This window comes from Poromitra crassiceps (assembly GCF_964638095.1).
Source record: "Poromitra crassiceps genome assembly, chromosome: 1".
NCBI lineage: Eukaryota > Metazoa > Chordata > Actinopteri > Beryciformes > Melamphaidae > Poromitra > Poromitra crassiceps.
In genome coordinates, this window is record NC_139623.1 from 88,822,011 (window position 1) to 88,846,941 (window position 24,931).

General features: G+C 43.9%; 1 protein-coding gene across 1 annotated transcript; it reads left to right on the forward strand.

The window, feature by feature from the left end:
• Positions 1–1,881: 1,881 nt before the first annotated feature.
• tmem116 (transmembrane protein 116) lies at positions 1,882–23,446 on the forward strand (the record flags this gene model as incomplete). The annotated part of the gene is made up of 11 exons (XM_083660389.1): positions 1,882–1,935; positions 4,011–4,057; positions 8,718–8,781; positions 9,873–9,989; positions 11,316–11,420; positions 11,773–11,822; positions 12,118–12,201; positions 12,338–12,512; positions 21,403–21,547; positions 21,732–21,811; positions 23,279–23,446. 11 exons carry the CDS (start codon positions 1,882–1,884, stop codon positions 23,444–23,446), a joined length of 1,089 nt encoding a protein of 362 aa, XP_083516515.1.
• Between the last annotated feature and the right edge of the window lie 1,485 nt (positions 23,447–24,931).

Genomic DNA, 24,931 nt, shown 5'->3' on the forward strand with positions numbered 1-24,931 from the left:
TGCTGTGGACTCCGTTTACAACATAGTACAAATATAACAGGGCATATGAGTGCAAAAACAACAAGAGACACAACAAGCAATAAGGCAGTAGAGTGATAAGACAAGTCAGAGACAGTGGCATATTCACTGCACATAGGTGCACATGTCATGTGCATACTTTAGACGTGCTTAAACATTTTAAATTCAACGTATTTGACGTACAGGTGCAAATAGCATATACCTAATTAAACATACAATTAAACATTAGACATACATAATGGTAGCAGCTACAGTACGGTACAGTACAGCTACTACACTATTTGTGTATGTTAAGGAGTCTCGTGGCCTGCGGGAAGAAACTGTCCCTCAAGCGATTTGTGCGTGCTTTTGGGACCCTGTATCTCCTCCCTGAGGGTAGCAGGGAGAACAGGCTGTTGTGGGGATGGTTTGTGTCTTTGATGATCTTCAGGGACCTCCTGAGGCATCGCTGGTTATACAGTTCCTGCAGTTCTGGCAGCTCACATCCTGTTACGTGCTGGGCCGCGCGTCTCACTCTTCGTAGCGCCCTGCGGTCCATGGTGGTACAGTTCCCGTACCAGGTGGTGAAGTCCACTGGACAGTCCTGGACAGTGGACTGGACAGTCCACTTTCCTCAGCAGGGCTTCCTTCCTGCTCTCACAGCCTCACAGGTAGATGTTTTGGGGCGGACAGGCAGCCGCTTTCACACACAGATGATGCTGTCATTTATTGGTTTTGAAGACCAGACTCTCACAGCTTTATCTTCTCCAGTCCACCAGCAGATGGCAGCACTGAAGAGTAGCAGAGATGAAGTGGAGGGAAACCAAATTAATCTTGGTTACTTCCCTTTTCATTTGCAGGAACGGTTTACCAGCTTTATAGTGAATTTAGTAAATCGTTATGACATATTTTCATAGACATCAAATCGAATACTATTATATTCAGATAAAGATTAGGTTTTGATGCTGATCTGATAATTGATTTTCAAACTATAAGCCTCCTCAGGATACACAGCCATAGGAAATACTGCACACCCCTTCATGTATACTTCAATGATACATCTTATTCAATCAGTTACAAGAACAATATGTTTCAAAAGGGTTAATTTAGAAGGAAATTATCTCACACACCTATAGCGGGCTGTACTATAACAACCCACCTGCAATGCAGAGCTCAATCAATCAATTAGTCAACAAGTTAATGTTAGAGAAGCAAAGATAAATGTAGAAAATAGCAGACAAAATATCTAGTAGTAGGCTACACAGTGTAATATTATGTAAAATTATGTAATATGAATGGGTTTATGGTTTATATAGAAAATAGAAAAAGTAATTTATATATATATATTGTGTGTGTATGTATGCATATTGTGTGTGTGTGTGTGTGTGTGTGTGTGTGTGTGTGTGCGTGTGTGTGTGTGTGTGTGTGTGTGTGTGTGTGTATGTATGTATGTATATATATATGTATATATATATATATATATACATACACAGTATATATAAAACATACAGTCAATCATTTTTTGCTTAAAATCTGATGCAGTCTGCTAATGTGCTGTAGGTAAAATACATACAGTACATACAAAGAAAAAATATAATAATAATTATGATTGATTTTCCTTCATATCGGTAATTGTCCACTGATACACTAACTGAAGGTCAGTGTTCACCCCTCCCCCTTCCCACTACATCACTGGTTGTCACCCTCAGCTCCTCCAGGGGGGCATGGCCAGCAGCAGGGAGTGGGTGGGGTCAAACAGAAGAGGAGGGGAGATTTCAAAATCTTCAGCTCCAGACAGACCAGTGGCTGCTCAGTGTGAGGTGATCTCCAGGCTCCTCTGTCTGGTGAGTGTTCATCATGTGGGCTGCAGGCGCTCTGGAGGAGATGTTCACCAACAACAGCCAGGGGAACACCACAGGAGCCCAGGACTGGACTGAGGTCAGTGCTTTATCTGGAGTAGAACATCATGCCAGGTACTTTCAATCTTACAAAACCTTTTTATTAGATTTCAAGCTTTCAAACACTGAGTTTCAACGTTTCAAAGTCGTTTTCCCCCCCGAACAAGCATGGCATGATTTTCATGCCATAGGAGCAAACAAACATTATTTGGTCCTATAACATATAACCTGTAGTGCAGCTGTAGACCTGCTATTATTGCTCATATAGTGATATTATATGAGCTGTCATGTAACAGTCAGACGAGCAGGAAGCCTGATTCTCCTCTGCTGAAGACTTGACTTGGGTTTTGGTGACTCTTGGACTTGACTGGACTTTGATTACTTGAAAATGTTTCTAAAGTCTTGACTTGGGTTCTGATGACTTGAGACTTGACTCTGACTTGTACTCTGATGACTTGAAAAGGTTTCCAAAATCTTGACTTGAGATCTTGCATTTGTGTAAATGACTTAGATTGAAAGTAATGAGATTTGTTACAGCAGATGACTGAATTTAAATTGTGTTTTCTGAAGTTGAAACTCATTATAGAAATCAATTGCATTGACAAGTCATGATATTTAATTTAGTTTTCTTTAAGATATTAAACTGATACTGTACTCTGGCTTGACTTGCTGTTCTGCATTCAGACTTGACTTGGGACTCGAGTGAAACTGACTTACTCGAGTGAAGCTGACTTGGACATCTGGTTTCTGCTCCCCTCACCTCTCTGTCATACAGTATACTGTAGACTGTCTTCTGGATATTTTCTGTCCCTGGGGTTTTTGTGTGTTTCACAGCTTGTATTTCTTCTTTTTCAGTTTTCACTCTTCATTTCTGCAAAGAAACTAAATATATCTGAATTTCCCTTGCTCTGCCTCCTCTTCTAGTTTGGAGAGTCTCATTTGGTGTTTTAAGTCCTCAGCACAGGTTTATATTGCTGACTGCTGTAGCATATAACCATTATCCCAAAACATATGCGCTGAGATCAGCAATTATTTTGTTATTTTCATAGGATGTGTTGATGGTAAGCAATGCAATAAAAAACACACCAGACTTATCCTTTAAATATGAGATATCAGCCCTCTGATCTGAAGCAGCTTCCCCCTGACCACAGAAAGACAGTCTGTGAAACCTGTAGTGACATTTGAGTTTCTTTATTGTGATTTGAGGAGCTGCTAACATCTAGTTTAGCTTTCAGTGGAGAGTTAAGGCCTATGTCCACCGGCTGTGGCTATGTGGAGCTGCCTGAACAGACCCACACCAATGTAATCTGTCAGACACATGTGGGATCCGAGATAAATAGAACATCTGTACGGCATGTATTGCCCATTCATTAAAGAGCATGTTGCAGGTTGGACATCACTTTGCATTAATATGTAGGACTGGTATATAGCAATAGGATTCTCTTTTGTTTTTTCATTTTTCCTGACACATAGCTGCATCTAGACTGGTTTTTGTAAAGCAGCTGGCACGGGCTCAGTAAAAAGTCATCTTGGCAGATAACACCAGTGACATCACTCAGCCAGCCTGTCTGAGTTATGTCTGACTGATGAAAACAGTACAGCAAAAATACAAACAAACAAACAAACATACAAAACACACACACACACACACACACACACACACACACACACACACACACACACACACACACACACACACACACACACACACACACACACAAAAACCATTAGGACTACTGAAGTAGCCAGGCTGGGTGAGTGATGTGTGTCACTGGTGTTATCTGCACAGATGACTTTTGTATTGAGCATGTGCCATTAGATAGGGCTATATAGATATATATAGATATAGGCTAGATTGAGCCCAAAATGTTAATTCACTTTTTTTTTAACCTACATCTCTTCCGGCAGCTGTACCGGGTCCGCACGGAGCACATTGGGTTTGACTGTCTCATGATCTTCTCAATTCTACACTTTCTCAACTTTCCACCCTGGCAAGAACAAAATGATTGTATTGGCAGCTTCAAAACAAGAATAGCAGTATATCAGCCTTCAAATCCCATATATGTGGAGATGTCTGGTTTATGTCTGACCATAGCGATGCTCTCCTGTGTGCAGGTGTATGAAGCTGTCAGGTGGATCCAGCTGCTCATGGCTGTTCTGAGGTCAGTGTGAGGATTATTGATTATTAGGAAGCACAAGCCTGAACAGGTTTGAACAGGTCTAAATTCATGGCTGTGTGTGTGTGTGTGTGTGTGTGTGTGTGTGTGTGTGTGTGTGTGTGTGTGTGTGTGTGTGTGTGTGTGTGTGTGTGTGTGTGTGTGTGTGTGTGTGTGTGTGTGTGTGTGTGTGTGTGTGTGTGTGTGTGTGTGTGTGCGTGCGTGCGTGTGTGTGTGCGTGCGTGTCTGAGAATGCATGCATGTGCATATCAGAATCAGAATCACTTTTATTGCAGTATGCAAGGTACATATGAGGAATTTGTCTTAGTGTCTGTATGCAGCGTAGCGGTCACATCAATATACAGAGATAAGTAGGAAGATAACTAAAGACAATCACAAAGTTGCAAGTGCAATCAAATCGAGTAAATATATACAATATGTACATGAGTGGTGAAGTGGTCTGTGGATAATAAATATGAATTTACGTTGAATTTACATGAGATTTACAGACTGAGTTAAATAGGCATTAAATAGGCAGTGGATTTACATTAATTTACAGTCGGAGTTAAATAAGAGTTTACATTGAATGTACATGAAATTTACAGGCTAAGTTAAATAGGCGTTAAATGTGCAGTGGATTTACATTAATTTACAGTCCCAGTTAAACAGGCATTAAATTAGATATGAGTTACAGTTTTATGGGGGGGGGGGGGGTTCAGCTAAGTTTAGGAGGAGGTAGTGAGTTTGTGTGTATGTGTGTGGGGGGGTGTTGTTGGTGAGGTCCTTGGTGGAACTGGAAGGGGTTTCCGGGCCTTGTTGGTGAGGCTGATGGCGGTTGGGAAGAAGCTGGTCTTGTGGCGGGTGGTTCTGGTCTTGGTAGACCTCAGTCTCTTGCCGTGGGGGAGTGTCTTAAAGGGATAGTTCGGTTTGTTTGAAGTGGGGTCCTATCAGCTAGTTGCATACATGTACACTAACTGAAATAGGTACAGTGTTCTGGACACTGAGCGCACCATTTATCGAGACCCAGCACTCTGAGCAACAGCCTCCACAGCTCTGTCTCTCTAGTACAGGGGGCCAAGAACTAAAACGTAATTTAGCCACCTAAAACAACATCCACCTAAACAAATCTATATCAGGGGCACTTTACACGAGGACGGTTTCCTATGGTGACGGGGAATTATTTTGTCGTTAGTGCCTCCCTTTTAGACGGCGACGGAGAATTTGCGCTTAGGAAATGACACATTTTAGCTACTTTCACACATGAACTCCGGATCAGGTGAGGGTTGCTCCCCACTGAGCCTGCCCCGGATGATACGTGAAGTGTACCCTTTCACACATGAGGCATGTTGCTTTCACACATGAGTAGCAGTAGCACCGCCGCAGAGTTTGTAAAGTAGAGAGGGGGCGGGGGTGGGGGAATTTGGGCATGACCACACAATGGGGAGTTGTGAAAACTAAAAATACATAATGGCGATAACTGCCTAATGTTATTGCCATTATTGCGAAGGTTATACCCGGAAGTTTTCGTTTTATACTGCCTGACTTGACGCTACTTGGAATTTGCGGTTCTGCCATTGAATCTTCACAAATGCTGTGTAAACGTTAAATCAAAGGCATGAACGCAACCAGATCCAGATACCCTACCTAGCGATGTCCAATACTGGGAAATGGGACGACCCTCGCGTCCAAAAATGCTTATTAAATGTGTGTGCTGTGCGAAGCAGACATGAAATCAAATCAGAGCCATGAGCCTTTCAATCCCCAGCAACATGATGTTGGCTGTCGCACACGGAGCAGGTTTGAGCTTCATTTGGAAACCAAACGGCATGATGTTTTTTTTGCTCGCTCATTCACATCGACTATTTATATAATAATAATCTGTCATGATGGCTTTCTGTCTCTGTCCTCATGCACTCACTGAGCTGGCTACTTCACGGAGCTCTGGAGGGGTGGGGGGCGACAATCCGCTCCTGGCACTACGGCTGGGGGTACACTTCCCTACGGCTAGGAGGAGGCTCGCGGGAGCGCGCATGAGCCTCCAAAATCTGTTCACACATAGACCGCCATACGGATGGCCTCTAGATAACTCCTGAATTCCAGACATGTGTGAAAGCAGCTTTTGAAACCACCCTCCAGAGTGAAATTCTTGGTGACGCTCCCCGCTGAGCGCTCCATGTAATTGCTTGAGACGGCTCATTTCAGGAACTCTGACGTGCCTGCACACGCGGCACACGCGATTACGCCATAGCCGTGCACGAGTTGGCGGCCATTTTCAAAATAAAACATCAGTATGAATGAAGTTTGGCAACATTCAGAATTAAGCTACACTGCGGCCAACTTCAGTTACATGTTCATAATGTTACTGCTGCGAGGAGCCGATGGCTGTACCCGGTCGGCATTTAACGTTAGTTACAAAAGCACGTCGACAGTGTTTTCTCACTGCCAGTAGCCTAACTACACAGTAGGGTTTGACAGATAGCTAGTCCGACCGGTGTCAGCACAGTCAGCGCTCCCGGTCCTCGCTGCTTTCCAATAGGCGTTATTCTGATAAACTGGTCACATATATGTTACGTTCTCACCCGACAAATATCAAAACTTTAAAACAGTTGGCGTTTTTTTTGCTTGAAAACAGCTTTTTGGCAAGTCTAAATGACTGCGGTAGGCGTACTCTACTTCCGTGTTTAAAACCGGAAAGACGATTACGAAATGACGTCATGCAGAAGCGTCCTTGTATGGGCAAAGAATAAGGTGATCACACTGCCACCTAGCGACCTGGCATGTACATTACGGCGTTTTAAAAATTCAACAGCACTCATGTAAACAGGGAGAAGGTGTGAAGGAAAAGGTGTGAAGGAAACGCTATTGTGTCGTTTCTTCCAGAAACTGTCCTCGTGTAAAGGGCCCCTCAGTGTACATGCACGCTCTATTTTGACCATTTTCAGTGCTTTACTTTACCGTCAAACAGCCCTCTCATTCGGCACTATTTCCTCCCACCAGAACTACCGTATTCCTCCGCTAAACGCCTGCACAGAGCACAGAGCCGCGGTTTACAAAACATGAAGGCTTAGAAGAGAGACAAAACACTGACTTACTTTAGAGACAACAAGTCACCTGGCCTCTCTGGTCTGGGACGTTTTCCCCAATCCTGGGAAGGGTGAAAAAGGTCTGCAGGACACCCCAGCATTTAGGCAGCATATTATGGCAGTTCCTCGTATCTAACCCAAAATAACAGCTGATCTGCGGAGTAATCCAGCGCCGCAGCTCTGTGCAGGCGTTTAGCGGAGGAATACGGTAGCTGTACGGTTGGGAGAAAAAGTAGTGCCGGATGAGACGGCTGTTTGGCGGAAAAGTAAAGCGCTGAAAATTGTCAAAATAGAGCGTACATGTACACAGATATTGATTTGTTTAGGTGGGCGTTGTTTTAGGTGGCTAAATTACGTTTTAGTTCTTGACCCCGTGTACTAGAGAGACAGAGCTGTGGAGGCTGTTGCTTCAGAGTGCCGGGTCTTGATACATGGTGCGCTCAGCGTCCAGAACACTGTACCTATTTCAGTTAGTGTATGGAACTAGCTGATAGGACCCCACTTTAAACAAACCGAACTATCCCTTTAAAGAGTTTGGTCGCAGTTATTGCGAATTCACGCTTGTTTAGTTCTTCCCATGTCATATTTGATTTGATTTAAAATAACATAACTCACTGTTATCCTTTAAATAATTTCTCATAACTATTTGTACAGACTTAGAGGGTTTTATTTTTTATTTATTTTATTATTATTCTTTCTGATCCCTGATTTCCTGCGACACTACCCGGACGCCTAGGTTTTAAATTTTATTGACCTGTTTTATCGTATGTATGAAGAGTCAGATACTGTAGCCTACAAGACTAAAGTAAATGATACAGTAGAATCACCAACATTACAAACAACCCACACGAAAGACGTCAGGGATAACAGAGGAACAAATGCTCCTCTGACCCGTGAATGATCATATTAGACCCATAAAGGACGTTGCTGTTTACTGTATTCCCCGCTGGAGCCTGGCCACTCACACCAGAAGCGGTCTGTTTCGCTCCGCGCCAATCACAAATTGTACTGACTTCATGCTTGGCTGCACGTGGCCGCTCACATCTAAAATGGACCAGACGTGGAAACTCTCGGTTCTCTAAACTGTTAAAAGGGGCCCGAAATGAAACTGCCTACATGTCACGTCACTTCCGTGTCAGATCCGTTTCCAGTGTGTCTGCGTTGTAACACTGTATTAATGCTTCTTGTGTGATGTTCTGCAATGTTTTTTTTCATGTGAAGCAACTGTGTAGGCTACTGTGTCCAGGACATATTTCCCCCCCAGGGACAATAACATTGAACCTGAGAGTTGGGATCCAGGGCGCCCTGTGTTTGCTTTTGCCTGCTGGGGCCCCCAAGTCTGATGCTGGCAACAGATCACAGAATCACTGATTTTATCGTGGGGGAAGAGACTCTATACCAGAGGCACACAGAGCTTAAGAGTTAAATGAGCCGTGAAATCATCCTAACAGCATGGTGTGTGTGTGTGTGTGTGTGTGTGTGTGTGTGTGTGTGTGTGTGTGTGTGTGTGTGTGTGTGTGTGTGTGTGTGTGTGTGTGTGTGTGTGTGTGTGTGTGTGTGCGTGCGTGCGTGTGTATGTGCAGCACTCTGGGTTCAGGATCCATCATTGTTTACGCAGCTTCACAGAAAATGCTGTGGACGCCCGAGGTCAGTGACATCACTCATACATGATATCATCATCATCATCATTATCAGGCTACACAGTTTGATGGTCTTACAACTGAAGTCCTAACTGTTTGTAAAGGGGTTCCTCAGGGTTTAGTTCTGGGCTCACTTTTATTTACTGTTTATATAAACTGCTTGGGAGAGAATGTCCAAAAATCATAGTTAAGTTATCCTTTTTATTTATCCCCATGGGGAAATTCATCCTCTGCATTTGACCCATCCTCTACTACAGTGTTTCCCAACCTTTTCTGGCTTATGTACCCCTTGAGCTGTTTCGTCATGCCAATAGTACCCCCTCACTCAGGCGTGATGATGATTCTCTAAATGTGTTCTATTAAACTCATATTAAAACTTTTAGTATCTAACACGACTGATTATTACATGAAAATAATTTGAATGAATCCCCTTTATAATATAATTCTGGTGGGTTGAAAAAGTCTTCATTTTTTACCAACACTGACCGGGCATGCGTACATAGCATTTTAGAAATGGGCCTATATGAAATGACTTGGAATACTGTTTTTTTCCCCTTTCATTTTGGAAATAAATTGTGATCCCAAATCTTTCCACGTACCCCCTTCAAGCTGCTCAAGTACCCCTAGGGGTACACGTACCCCTGGTTGGGAACCACTGCTCTACTAGGAGCCTTCCTAGAACTAGGAGCAGTGGGGCAGCCGCAGTGGGGCAGCCGGAGTGGGGTAGCCGCAGTGCAGCGCCCGGGGACCAACTCCAGTTATTTTGCCATTGTCTTGGTCAGGGGCACTGACAGGAGTATTAACCCTAACATGCATGTCTTTTGATGAGGGAGGAAACCGGAGCACCCGGAAGAAACACACACGAACACGGGGAGAACATGCAAACTCCACACAGAAAGGAAATGGGACGGACCGGAATTCGAACCCGGGACCTTCTTGCTGGCCATATAGATAGAAGATTATTCAAGTGTGTGTGTGTGTGTGTGTGTGTGTGTGTGTGTGTGTGTGTGTGTGTGTGTGTGTGTGTGTGTGTGTGTGTGTGTGTGTGTGTGTGTGTGTGTGTGTGTGTGCGTGTGCGTGTGTATGTGTATATTCCAGCTGCAGCCTGTGGTCCTGCTCAGCGTATCAGACCTGCTGCTGGCTCTCTGCTGGCTGCTCGGAGCCGCTGTCTTCTCTCAGCACACACATACCTACCACATACACACCGCTGAGCAGGTACACACTACGACTACACTATGTAGGTGTGTACTGCTGAGCAGGTACACACCTACTGTACTACACGCCTACCACATACACACTGAGCAGGTACATACTATGACTACACACCTATCACATACACCCTGCTGAGCAGGTACACACTATGACTACACACACTACAACATACCACACTGCTGAGCAGGTACACACTACGACTACACACACACTCCCACATACACACTGTGAAGCAGGTACACACTACGACTACACACACACCCCCACATACACACTGTGAAGCAGGTACACACTACTACTGTACATACACACTGTGGAGTAGGTGTACACACTACCACATACACACTGCTGAGTAGGTACACTACACACCTACCACATACACACTGGAGCAGGTACACACTACCACATACACACTGTGGAGCAGGTAGGCCCACCACATTACGGAATTAGTTAAAAATGTTGGAATTATTTAGAGAATGAGGGCCACCACCCTATTTCAGATATAGGGACCTTACCAAGGAGTTCTGGACTAAATAAAATCAGATCTAACAATAAAATATATTCTCAGATTTGGGTAGGAGAGATTTGGGTCTGTGGCTCTAATGTGGACTAAACTATGGTCCTTGGGAGGAAACAGGTTGAGAATCACTGATTTATATGTTGTGTTGAAAAGTGTCACAAATCTTTTTTCAAAATTCCACAAATTTAACATTTCAAACCGCAATTGAAATTTGAAAAAAAAAGTGGGGGAACTGCTCTTTCATCTTGTGGTCAGCTGCAGATTCACCCGCTGTTGATGGCAGCAAGTCAGGGTTAGATGTCTTGCACAAGGGCTCTTCAGCAGGTCCGGTTAGAGTGAGGATGACTTCACTAACCACTACAACATCCCACCACGCACATTTTCACTGAAACTTCACCTGAAACCAGACACACACACACACACACACACTCCCGTCTCTTCGGCCGATGGCCCCCGGCTGACCGCACCTGAACCTGCTGCCGGGTCAGGGGGAAGTAGAGCAGGAAGAACCAAGCCAGACAAACCGCCCAGCATTCCTGACCTACTTCATTTGTTCAGATGCACAGACCCCCAGATCAGCCGCTAGTTTCACTCTTTTATCTTTTCAGGAAGTGATGCTTACCGTTTGGAAGTTGAAATTCAATCAAAGAATTTCCATTTAAAAACACAAGTGCAGTGGTCACAGAAACTGCTTTTGCTGTAGAAATATTTGGTGAAGTTCTACAATGACATACGTTATTATAAACCTCCTTTAAATGAAGCTTTCCCCCAAATCTGCATACTATACCTAACTCTGTTATTTCTGCCAGATTCTGTACATGGCTTCATTCTTCTACACACTGAACTACGTGTGGAGCCTCTACACTTCCATCAGGACCAAGTTCCAATGCAGCATTAATGGATTCCCAGTACAGGTAGTTACCACCAGAGATCACTAGTTACTGTCTCTGTCTGTCTGTCTGTCTGTCTGTCTGTCTGTCTGTCTGCGTGCGTGCGTGTGTGTGTGTGTGTGTGTGTCTGCCTCTGTCTGTGTCTGTCTGTGTGTGTGTGTGTGTGTGTGTGTGTGTGTGTGTGTGTGTGTGTGTGTGTGTGTGTGTGTGTGTGTGTGTGTGTGTGTGTGTGTGTGTGTGTGTGTGTGCGTGCCTGCGTGTATGAGTGTGTGTGTGTGTGTGTGTGTGTGTGTGTGTGTGTGTGTGTGTGTGTGTGTGTGTGTGTGTGATATGGTACATTTGTGTGAGATCAGACCTTTTCATTTCATTTCCCCAGTTCCCCAGCAGAGTGAAGACCGCCAGCAAGGTCACTGCACTGGTTTCAGGGTGAGTCTGAACTCCTCGCTGACACTGAGGAAACATAGGGTGCAAATTATGTTTCTGCTTATAAAGTCAAAATCAGCTTTAGATCTTTCTGATTGTACCTGGTTTAGGTATGTACAGCCATTAAAACACTATTCTACTATTTCATGGGGAACTGGCAGAATTTGGAGAAAATTATGGGAAAACTCTGCAAAATCTTGATCAACTTTTGATTTAAATCCAGTGTTTACAGCAACAGCTGATCAGGAGCTTCCCCAATAGGGAGTCATTAAAACAAGTATTCTCCTTTTGTCCGCAGTCTGCTTCCTGGGCTACTGATGACGCCGGTGTTTATACAGGGAGACATAAGCCAGTGTTACGCCAACTTCAGCCAGCCATACAGGTGAGTGTCAGCCTGGTATCCAGCCCATATCAATTGCACTTTTCAGCACTCTTTGAATTTGCATTGCGATTCAAGAGCAAGGGAGAAATGGCGGCAAAAAACATCTTCTCCTCAGGTGTCTGCTTCTGCACACCAGAGTGTCGTACCTGACCCCGGAGCAGACCGGAGCATCGTACTTGATCCTGGAGCAGACAGGAGCATCGTACCCGGCCCCGGAACAGGGTGTACCTGATCGAGCCTGCCGCCTGCTGCACACCTACTGCCTCGTCATCTTCCTCGCCGCATTCCTGCTCACGTTGATTGGCATCGTGGTGAGTTCACCATAGACTGTATAAAAATATGGACGTAACCACCGTGACCTCACCCATTGGTTTGTCGACTCCTGTTCGGAAGCCTTGAGTTTGGCATTTTGACCATCACCATCCTTTTTTTGTTGTTGGGCCAGACAGCGCTGGCTGCTATTGGTCCGTGATCGGTAAGCTGTGCGATCACATGATTGGTCATCTATGTTACTCAAAATGGGACCATCATTTACCAAATCAACATCATGTTGTATGAAGAAGGCTTGAAACTAGACTTGAAGAATTTTTCATCACATATTACCTTCTTTCAGGATAAAATAAAAATAGATAAAATATCACATCTTCTCAGTGATTGATATACAATAATCTACAAAACAGGGGTTCCAAATAAGTGACATCACAGGGCAATCAGCTGAGAAGAGTGTCTAGTTCAGAGGTCACATGATGTCTACACTATGTCTACCAGTCAAGGAACCATCAGATTCAAATTCAAGATTCAAGAGTAGAAAAAAAACATGAGAAAAACAGAATAATACATTTATATCTCTCTTAGCCTGATATTCAGAGTGAATTATCTTCTAGTCTGAGATTGCCCTCTGTTTAACACATTTCTATTAGCGGATTCCCCCAGGTGAATTCCATTTTCCATAACCAATCACCAGAGACCTGAATTTTACCATAGTTACTCCGGTCGGGGGAGAACGTAAAAAAAAACCCAGCAACAAAGAAACGTCTCCCCTTAGAAATGCCTTCCAACCAGTGTGTCGTTCAGATTTCAAAGTAATTGGTACTTTTAATCAATTTAAAACAGTCTCGATAGCAGGCGGCGGCCACAGATGTTGTTATTAACGTTACTCCTCGGTGCGCTTCCAATGGGTGCACTTGACAACCGCTTGACAACGGCTTACTCCCGCCCATTTGGCCGTTTATTGACGCTGATTGGCCAATCGTTAGTCTTCTCGGCGATGATTGTTGAATCGCTGGTAAAACCAGAGAAAAGGCTTTTTCATTTGACGATGCGAGACCAGACACAGCCAAACTCAACTCTATGGAGTGGGCGGATTCCAAGATCTGGACCCAGGCAACATCTCTACTAATTAGGAATCTCTGTCTGTCTGTCTGTCTGTCTGTCTGTATGTGTGTCCTTCGCATATCTCAAGAAATGTTTGTCCGATCGACTTCACACTTAACACGTTCACTGCCATTGACGAGATATCTCGGCTTACAGAATCCAACGGTTGACTGCCAAAGACGAGATATCTCGGCTTAAATTTTTTTTTTTTTTTTTTGACGGTGGGACGTGGATCCAACCCTTTTACGTCTTTTATACTAATATTGGAGGTATTGAATGTGTATAATCTATTTTACCGACCCACTGAGTGGCGACATGTCTCTCCAGAGTAGGAAGAGGCGAGCCAAAACTGCAGGGAAAAGCGCGAGGAAGCCGTTCTCATACAGTAAAATGGATGGCGAAAACGCTTTCGCACTGACGCACAGCGGTGGCAACGGTGGGGGGTTCCAAGAATAGACTGGGTGCACACTTTGAAACACGCAGCATAAATAAGCGCAGAATCGCAAGAGCTTCATCAGAGCTCTCAACCGAAATGCCAAGAAACGAGCGAAACCCATCCAGCGAGCCCCATCCAGACTGCCAGGCAGCAGCCAGGCAGCAGCAACTCGTTTGTGACAGACCCGCTGCAGAGCCAAGGAGGGCGGAGGAGAACGCCCACGGAGGGAGGAGTTTGAAGCAGAGAGGGGTTTCCTGCTGTTATGGAGGAAATTACTGTTCAAAACTATTGTTTAGATGTCTGACGTCTTACTGATGCCAAAAATGAATGGTTAAAGTGACTGTTCTATCGAATTTCACAAAAAGCCGTTTATCTCAGAATAAATTTTCTGACGCTGAAACCATGCTGTATTCAACTGCTAATGCTTACATAACTACTAACTCTACAAACTAACTCTTTTAGACAGAGAAAGCACACATTCTATTAGTTCTTTTGAGATATTGTGTGTTCACAAAATCCTAACAGAAACGAATCCTCGGCTCTTGAAAGATGAGCCAGAATCCTCAAAAAAAAACCTTGGCAGAAGCTAACTACAGTATTGAAAAATGGCTGGCAGTGAATGTGTTAACGAGTGTGTTGCTGGGGACCCAAGAAAGTGCAGTGTCGGATTTGGTGCAATTTAGACACACAACACGTTCAATATTAAGAAACTTTGTTTAAAAGCGAACAGCGATCTGTGCCGCAGCAGGGCGAACGGGCACTGCACTAGTCGACACAAATAGAAAAAAGTTAGTACAGTAGGTCTACACAAGCACAGAATTAAATAATGCAGCCCAATAAGAAATGCATTAAATCATGCACATTACATGACACGGCACTACAATCTTGAATGTACAGAACATTCAAGATACAAATGTAGTACAGTATATACTTTTACAGGGCTTTCACATAGATCGTGACAACATGCATATTTCACAGAACCCTTCTTAAGAGCCTTCTTTAGCGGTGTTAAGAAGGCTGTTAAGGTGTTTGGGAAACACTTCTTTGGAGCCTTCTTAACTCCTTAAGAAGCTTCTTAACTCCTTAAGAAGCTTCTTTGTTGGGAAACGCAGGACAGAGCCTAGCAACACAACCTAGCTGTAAATTCCAGAATGTACGCGTCTCAAAGACGTCAAGCATATTTGGGTCAAAGTTCAATATTGTTGAACTTTCGCCATGAGCCTGATGAAAAATCAAGCTGGTGCGACTGCGTAGTGGTTTAGGTGAGCTCTGTCTGTCTGTCTCTGTCTGTCTGCCTTTACATGGGGTATTTTATTCCTCTTGTAATCAGAATATAAGCCCAATAAAAATGGATCATAAAATTAGAAAATGTTGTCCATTTTAAAATATAATGCTTCAATCTGGTGCAATTTTGAGAGCAAAATTAAGAGGCTAGATCTATAAAGAACTACAGACATCATGTTAGATTAATATCCTCTTTACTGTGCTGTTGCTTTAAAATGATACAAAAAATAAATGTCTCCCCATATAATAGAATGTATATTCTGCATACAGGTCACATGGCAGAATACTGCTCAATTAAATACAATGGCCCATCTATACAAACTTACAGGGGAGTTCCTTACCCATTCACTTCAATAGAACTGTCCCCAAAGTCTAGCCCCAATCTAGCCCCAATGCAAAATCTTAATGTTGTGGTGAGTTATGTTTCTTCCTTCTATAGCACACAGAGAGGAAGCAAATTGTTGTATTTCTGATCAAATGTCATATATCATGTTATTTATGAGGGCTTTAAAACATCAATGACAGATGAATAGATCTGGGGGCCGGAGCTATTTTTATTTTATTTTTAAATTGTGAAAATACCAAGGTCATGACCTCGGTGTCCTCAATGGTAGCTACGGGCCTGGGTGGTATAACCCTTTCATATAATATTTTTTTTATTGTTTAATTTCAGACATTAGTTTACTGCCATCAACAATTGGGTGCACACAGTACACCCAGGTAAAAAGCAAAACAAAACAGCAGCAAACAAATGTGACAGAATCCACAACAAATGGTCTTCAAATGAGTTGCATGCACAAATATAATGCAATGCGATCTGAAAAGAAACCGTTTTCTCCCACCCCGTAAACTTAGTCCCATATCAAGTCGATTGTACAAGTTTTGGTGTTAAATTGTTAAAATCAAACAAACAAACAAACAAACAGAAAGAAAAAAAAGGAAAAAAGGAAAAGAGAAAAAAAAATACAAGAAACAAACAAACAAAAACATTTCAACATGGTGCTACCAACCTACTAAAATATGTGTATAAGGATGTGTAAGTTATTCATTTCTGACCTCACCCAGGTAGTCCAGAAACGGGTCCCAGATGGTCGAGAACTTCCTGATTGTGTTAGTCCTCAGAGACCTGAGTCTTTCCATACGCACTACTGAGACCATGTCTGTCAGCCATAGCTGAAAGGAGGGTGGAGAGGGGGATTTCCAGTCTTTCAAAATAAGTATTTCGGCGACAATCATCCCCTGTGTCAGGGACTGCTGCACAGCCATGGGGAGAAGTAAGGAGGATTCCGAGCAGCCGGAAATGGCAAGTTCTGCCTCCGGCTTAAGAGTTACTCTGTAGGCCTTAGAATACCAGTCGAAAACTTTGGCCCAGAATCCGCATATTAAAGAGAAAACCAAAAAGTGTGTGACAGTGTACCCTCTAACACCTGGCACCTATCGCATAGTGGTGAGACAGATGGGTAAATCTTGTGCAATTTCGATTTGCAATAGTGAAGACGGTGAGTAACTTTGAATTGTATCAGCTGGTGTCTGCTGTTAACTGAGCAAGACTGAACCATAGACAAACTCCTGTCCCATGTAATCTGCAATAGATCAATACCAAGTTCATCCTGCCATGCCTCTCTAATCCTTTCAGTGGGGGCCCTAATGTAGTTATCGAACAAATGTACTAGTCTAGAAATAAGGTGCCTGGAATGGAGGGGACTCAACAAGACCTCAGAAAAAGTGTGTTCTTCTGGGAGGACTTCAAAATCTCGAAACTTTTTATTTTGTCCAATATTGAAATGTTCTAGAATTGCATGTTGTATACGACCTGGATTACATATATGTGTCACATAGGGTTGTGTTTTGATTTCTATGTTTTATTTTGTCCAATATTGAAATGTTCTAGAATTGCATGTTGTGTTAACAGAAACATTATTTATATCTACCACTTAGCCTATTTAGGCTGATTTGGTTGCTATTTCCTATCGAAATGTATTAGCCTCAATGCATGCTGGGAGATTTCACAAGTGGCTCAACAGCCTCGGAATGACAGGGGCTCAAAACTACGATATAACAACTTTTTTTCCATCGGTCTTTGTGCCTGTCTGACGCGCGAGAGAGAGGGAGTGAGAGAGAGAGAGAGAGAGAGGGGGGGACAGAGTGTGAGATCGGCAGAGGAGAGCTGTGCGTAAATACACACAGTAATATCCGTGGCGCACTGAATAAGGCCTGGTTTTGAAAAGCGCTAAGCGCTAAATTAACGCCAGGGGGAAGATATCGTTAGGCCGGTATTTAAGGCCGAAACGCCCATTCTGGCCTATTCTGGCACTGCGCCATGCCTCTTCGGCGTAAAGCGCATTTCGCGGCCTATAAAACCATGATGCTATCTTCCCGAGGCAGGCGCAAGGCGCGTTTTTTTGCGTTTTAACGCCAGTTTTAGCGCCTAAGGCCAGTGGGAAGATAGGGGGTGCACTCCCCATGAATAACAACTTTTAATGTTTCCCATAATGTAGAGTTTGATACTTCTCCATTATTGTTAAATTCCAAAAAGTGCTTTCATTTGGTAGTAATATATTCTATAAATGTCCCATCGGCATGTAAGGAAGGGTTAAGACGCCAAGAGTAGCTTTGTTTAGGAAGAGAGAGGTTCAGCGAAATAGTCAAAGGGGCATGGTCAGAAATCAAAATGTTATGGTATTTTGTGTTGGTAACATGAGAAATTAGCTGGGAGTCTATTAAAAAACAATCTATTCTACTGTAGGATTTATGGGCATGTGAGTAAAATGAATATTCTTTATCAGTGGGATGCTGTATTCTCCCAGTATCTATTAAGTTTCTCGATTTGATCAGATTATTTAAGACTTGCACAGATGATATGTTTGAGGGTGGGCGTGTGGACAATCTATCTAAGTATGGGTCTAAGTAGCAGTTAAAATCACCTCTGATTTTTATGTTTGAATTGCTGTTGTCCGGGATTAAATCAAAAACTCTTTAAAAAAATTAGGATCGTCAATTATTGGGGGCGTAAATGTTGAGTAAAATTAAAGGAAATTAATTGATGCTGCCTGAAACTAAAACAAAACGTCCATTAGGGTCTGATATTGTTGACATGGAGAATGGAATGGATTTATGGATGAGGATTGCAGCACCACGGGCTTTACTTAAAAATGATGAGTGATAGAGTTGGCCTACCCACCCTCTTTTGAGTTTCAATTGATCTGCTGGTTTGAGGTGAGTTTCTTGGAGAAAAGCAATTCTGGTGTTGAGGTGTTTTAAATGTTGGAAAATCTTGTTGCATTTAACAGGTGCGTTCATTCCCTTTACATTCCAGGTGGTAAACGTTACCACACCTCTAGGTGCTGTTCCGGTGTAACTCATTATGGGCTGACTGGAAATTAGGTACATACTGTATGGTGTAGCACACACAGTGGCGTGCCTGACCAAGTTGGTGCCCTAGGCAAGATTTTTACTGGTGCCCCCCCCTCCCCCCTCCCCCAAAGAAAATATAATAAAAAGTATATCGCAGCTAATTCCACCACTGCAGTGCAGGCTCAGAATGGCCCTTCCCCAGTGGCGCTGGAAGTACTTTTAGGTAGGGGGTGCTGTAAGAAAGGGACTCGGTGCTGCCCGTGAGGGCAGCAGCGACGGAAATTTGACGTTTTTTGGACTTTCATCCATATTTAGAAGAATATTTAATTTTAAATTAACATTAGGATTATACTGTTGTGATGTCATTATTCAGTATCTTCTCCTTTTCTCACTCACTTTCATGTAAGCACCTGCTCTCCCTTTAGTCGTTTTACACTACAACAGACAGCAACACAGGCATAAACACTGAACTTATTATTATTATTATGGAAAACCAGATTATGATGAAAATCAAACACTTTTGAAGAGTATGAAATAAGATTAGAGCTGGGAAGCACAAACTGTTTTTTAATGCATCTTGTTGGTGGTATAAACACAAGACAACCAAATCCAACAATTTCGAAAATCCCATTTCTTGCCACCAGGGGGTGCTGCAGCACCCTCAGCACCCACCTTCCAGCTCCCTTCCCCCACTCTGGGAAAAAGCTCTGAGCAGGTAGAAGGGGGCGCGGCCGCGCAGGGGGTGGGGTGGTATGGATTAGGGACCATGGTGAAAGTGCTGCAGCCCAGGCAGCCAGAAAGCCAGAATTAGAAAAATGATTTCACTATTATTTAAAGACTTAAGACGTTGTTCTGCTTATTTTTTGTCTACTATTGTAAAAATAATAGTAGGCCTATTATCATGAAAAAGTATTTGTAAAAAAAAAAAAAAAAAATGTACCCTCTCTGGCGCCCCTAACGGCTCAAGCGCCCCTAGCATTTGCCTAGTTCGCCTAATGGCCGGCACGCCACTGAGCACACAAATTGAAACAAAAAAAGCGACATATAGAAACACAAATAAAACATTAAACATACAATCCACCCCCCACCTGACCCCACCCACTAACCCAGCTGCTGTAAAAAACAAATAGCAGCACTAGCTCTGACCCTAAGATCAGCATATTTTAATTATCGTAAGATCCCCTTTGTGTACATTAATAATTGCCCAAAAGTGAACAGTAATGGAGAAAGCTAGGCAGCATATGAACATAGGGTGACAGACGTAATTTAACTGAAATTAAGTGTTCTAGCCTGGACGGATAACAATACGAGATACAAAAAAATAATTAAAAGAAGGATGTGAGTATATATATACATATACATACATATACAGTACATACATACATACATACATACATACATACACACTCACACACACACACACACACACACACACACACACACACACACACACACTCATCCATACAACCATATACATTCACACACGCATACACAGACATGTGCATACCGGTATATACAAATCGAAAAACAAAACAAAAATCCTCATAGAAAAAATAATAAAGAAAGAAAAAAAAGAGAGGGGGGCATGCAAGGGCACACACACACACACACACACACACACACACACACACACACACACACACACACACACACACACACACACACACACACACACACACACACACATCACCTCTACTCACACACACCTCCCCACCTCCCCACAAAGTTTTTCGCTGGCGTCGAGTTTACATACAAAGTCAATGCAAACGAGCGATTGAGCGTATATTCGCCTGGGAGAAAAATCGCTGGGCGTCCGAGCGGCAGAGACAGAGCGATAGGGAGAAAATTCGCTCGTCGCCCGAGATGAAATATCCCAACTCGAGCGAAAATACGCTGGCATCAGTCACTCGCTGTTCAACGCTGATTGGCTGCCGTGTGAGAGCAAGTCAAGGATCACACTGGCTTGGAACAAACCGCTGGTTTATTGTGTGGCAACAAACCGCATTGACAGGCTGACAGCTGACATGAAGTGAAGTCTGTCCTACCGGTATGGAGCTCGCATTAGGAGCACGCTGATAGGCTTTAGCTTGTAAACAATGACGGTGGCTCGTAGTGGACTTTGCGTAACGTTACAGCCCCCACATGTCCGTCAATTCCTGTGCCTGTTGATGAGCGATTTAAACAGAGCGACAGAGCGATTCCAAAGGGTTGAATCAAGCGACAGAGCGAAAAATAAATATCTCGGTGTGAACGCACCTTTAGAGAGGGGGAGAACAATTTCTATGACATTGGAACTTTATATGTCACGTTTAGGCTGCATCATGCCAGATGCGTTATTTCGAATCGGACATAGGCTCCGCAATAACCACGCCCTGTGCCCGCCTACGCAGCAGTCAAGCGCCGGGATTGGCGCATGTCAGAAACTTTTATTCTGATTACATGTGTGGAACATGTAATACGCTCATTATATTTAGAACTCATGCAAACATTTGCGTGGGAAACTTCCTTCAGAATGATTTCATTCAGAATGGAAAAAAGTCTTATTTAACCACAGCCATTGAAAACAATATTCTTTCTCTGGAAATGTTGGGTTGCACTATATGAAAGCCCAATTAGTTCTTAAAGCATTTTTTCAAAAAGTCTATCATATACTGTATTTCATTGGTGATTTTAACCTAAACAGCAGATAGCAGAGATGCTCGAGCAGACCATGTGACTTCTGCTGCCTACTTACCTCTCCTGTCTTGCACCAGGTGCTCATGGGAAAGGCCCGGCGTATTTACAGGCGGGTCGTGACCTCCAGCGGTTACCTAGGCGACCGGCAGTGGTCATCCTTCCGTGTGATTGACAGACGGATGCTCCTCTACCCCTCTGTCTTCCTCTTCTGCTGGGGTCCAGGTCTGCTCCTTCACCCTTCAATCCACAGTCATCACTTCATCTGGTCACTAAACACTTTGATTGTGTTTCACCCTCAGCATTATCTGCTTCTGATTGGCTGTTATGATCACAGTGATGGAGTAGGCGTCAGGTTGAGTATTGTGTGTGTGTGTGTGTGTGTGTGTGTGTGTGTGTGTGTTCACAGCGGTCTACTTGGCAGCCGTGTGGCTGGCAGCGCCCTCAGCTGGTCATGGCTTGGCTGGAGTCATCCTCTACATCACACAGGTCAGTCAGCACTGACACGGACACACGACAATGTTTAAACTGCAATAATATGTTCAGTGCAGGAAAAGTAAGAGAAATAGGTTTCCATACCAGGAAAGATAACGTGAAGCAGGAAGTACAGTAGTTTGATGGTGGACAGTCAGGGCGTGGAGGTCAGATAGTTCAACTCCCACCTCCTCATGACAACAGGTTTTCTTTTGTTGACCCGTGAGCAAAAGCTGAAGCTACCTAAAGCTAACTGTTTTAGCGGCTAAACTGAAGCGTTAGCTACCTGTTCGAGGTCATCCCTATGTTCCCTCACCCCTATGTTCCCTCATGAATCCCCCCTCATCCAAATAAGGCCTTATGTTCACTCAGAATTAGGGGTAAGTAAGTACTATAAGTACTGATCCGAGTGAACATAGGGCTGAGGGAAAATAAGGCTGAGGCAGGCCATACTAGTTTGTCCCTCGCCCAAATTTACCCTAAATTTTCCCAGTTCCAATGGAATGTGAGGTTACTAGAGGTGGGCTAACCGGGCTCGATCACATTGTTCAGTCACTAGTGTGTTCTGTTGTTTTTGGCTTCACATCATGCTGTCTGTTTGCTGGATTGTTATTTACTACAGCACTTGAAGGCAACACCAGTGTTGCGCAACACATGAAACTGAATTGCATGGAGAAACACGTGAAAGAAAACGCTAATCGAGGAGTTTAAAACTACTGACAACAATGCAAAGAAATCGATGGTATGGAAGCATTTCCACAATGTTTGGATTATGTCAAGAGTTCTGTTGACAACGGAGCCAGCGGTCTTCACTTGAACAGAAGCAGTTCCAGCTGAGTTCAAGAGATAGGCTATTGAAATAGACTTGTCAATGGTAAGACTGAAATTGTATTATAGTAGGCATCTTGCGCGCTACGCGTGCTTGATTCCTAGGCTCGCCCGCTGTACGCGGCCTTGCCCATCCTGCAGCTCACATTCACAGCTCGGCCGCTGCGCAGCCTTGCCCGCAGCTCGGCTGCTGTGTGGCGTTGCCTGCCCTATTGGCGCACGCACAATGTCTCCCTCTCTCTCTCTCTCCCTCAGTCTCTCGCCCCTCCTCTCTCTCCCTCTCCCTCAATCTCTCTGGTGAGCCTCCTCAGTCTCTCTCGTGAGCCTCAGACTGATGACATCACTGATGACATCATCACTGATGACATCCTCACTGATGACATCATCACTGATGTCATCAGTGTGTGTCTGTCTCTTGTGTGTGTGTGTGTGTGTGTGTGTGTGTGTGTGTTTGTGTGTGCATGTGTCTGACTGTCTGTGTGTGTGTGTGTGTGTGTGTGTGTGTGTGTCTCTTGTGTGTGTGTATGTGTGCATCACTGATGATGTCACAATGCCTCTGACATCACTGATGTTGTCACAATTTATGACATCACTGATGACATCATCACTGGAACTTTGTGTGTGTGTGTGTGTGATTGTGTCTCCTCTGTGCAGGCCTTCACCTCCGGCTCCCAAGGTTTCCTCAACTCTCTGATGTACGGCTGGACGCGCACACACTTTCGCTCTGCAAGCAGGGCGGTGCTGTCACGGGACGCAGACACCCAGACGCCTCTCCTGCGGTCCCAGAAGAGAGGCTACCACACGCTATGCCCTACAGGATAGACAGGAGAGAAGCTATACCACATGCTACGCTCTCCAGGATAGACAGGAGAGAGGCTACCACACACTATGCCCTACAGGATAGACAGGAGAGAGGCTACCACATGCTAGCGCCTCCCTTGAGAGTCCACGAGCCGCTCACGCATGATTCAACCAGCTGCCACCGACCCAGGTGTTTTCTGTTTTGGGTGGAAAGTCTCAGATTTCAATTTCAACGAGAGGGGAAGCACCTTGCTTAGGACACAAGAGGGGAAGCACCTTGCTTATGACACAAGAGGAGATGAACCAAGGTTTAGACGCCCACCAAGGCAAGAGGGAAGACGAGGGGGAATTTACACCCAGAGGAAGAGCCACGGCCAAAACAGGATGTGAAAAAGCTGTTGAAATGACTGTCTCATTCAAAAAAATAAAAAATGTAGAAGTGAATTGAAATAAATATGTAGGCTACAGTAGCTCTGTCCATCCGACCGTTCACATGATGTCCATCCTCTACCCTCTGGCCTTCCTTTAAAGTCGAGCTGAACCCAAAAATGACTTCTTTTCTTTTAGTTCAAATACCTGGGTATATGCAGTGCACCTATTTAATAATGTATGCAAAAAAAAATCACAAAAATCTAATTTCTTTAGTTTTTCACACTTTTTCACATCAAAAGTTAATTTTTCAAGATTTCATTGATAACAGTAATCTACAGTTTGCTGACATAACCTAGTACTATCACATTTCTACCCCATTTCAACCAATCATATCATGACATCAATCAAATGTTCATTTCAGGATAATTTTCTCTTCCAAATGAAGTAGAAAATGGCGCCTAGTGCCTGTCATCTGGCAGAATTCCTATCCCATAAACTAACTACTAACTTGGCCAATTGTTAGAAACATGAACAAAAAACAAAAACTATAATTTCTAAGAATGCAAAGAAATGTAACTGGCTCGTTAAAACACGCATTCCAGGAATATTATTTACATTTATAATGATAATGGCGCGCGCCTCCGAGCCTGACAGCCTCCCTGGCTGTCAGGGGTCGTCTCTCGGAGATTCCAGGCGGGCGGGCAGCACCCATGCATCGGATTGTCCGCTCGCTCCACACGAAGCTGGTAGCTGCCTGGTACTCCGCGGATCCCACTCGCGTAGCACAACACGCTGAATCCCACCCGATTTGGGGGTGGAACACGCCAGGATTGGCCGATGCCAAAGCCAGTCGACAGAATTGTCAAATCAAATCATCGACACCGTATATGGTCCGCCTCTCAATTTGTTTTCAGTCTGAAACGGACTCAGATGCACGTGACGAACGGGTTCACCTCGACTTTAAGTGTCCCTTTGGCCATGAAAAACAGCAACAAAAACTCCTTCGTCCCCGTCTCCATTCCAGCCCTGAATGCTGTCGGGAGGAGGAGCTAGTCTGCTGAGATATGTGAAATGCCGTTCGTTGTGTGTAACATTATTTTTCTAATTTATTCATATCGAGATACAGTAGAACTT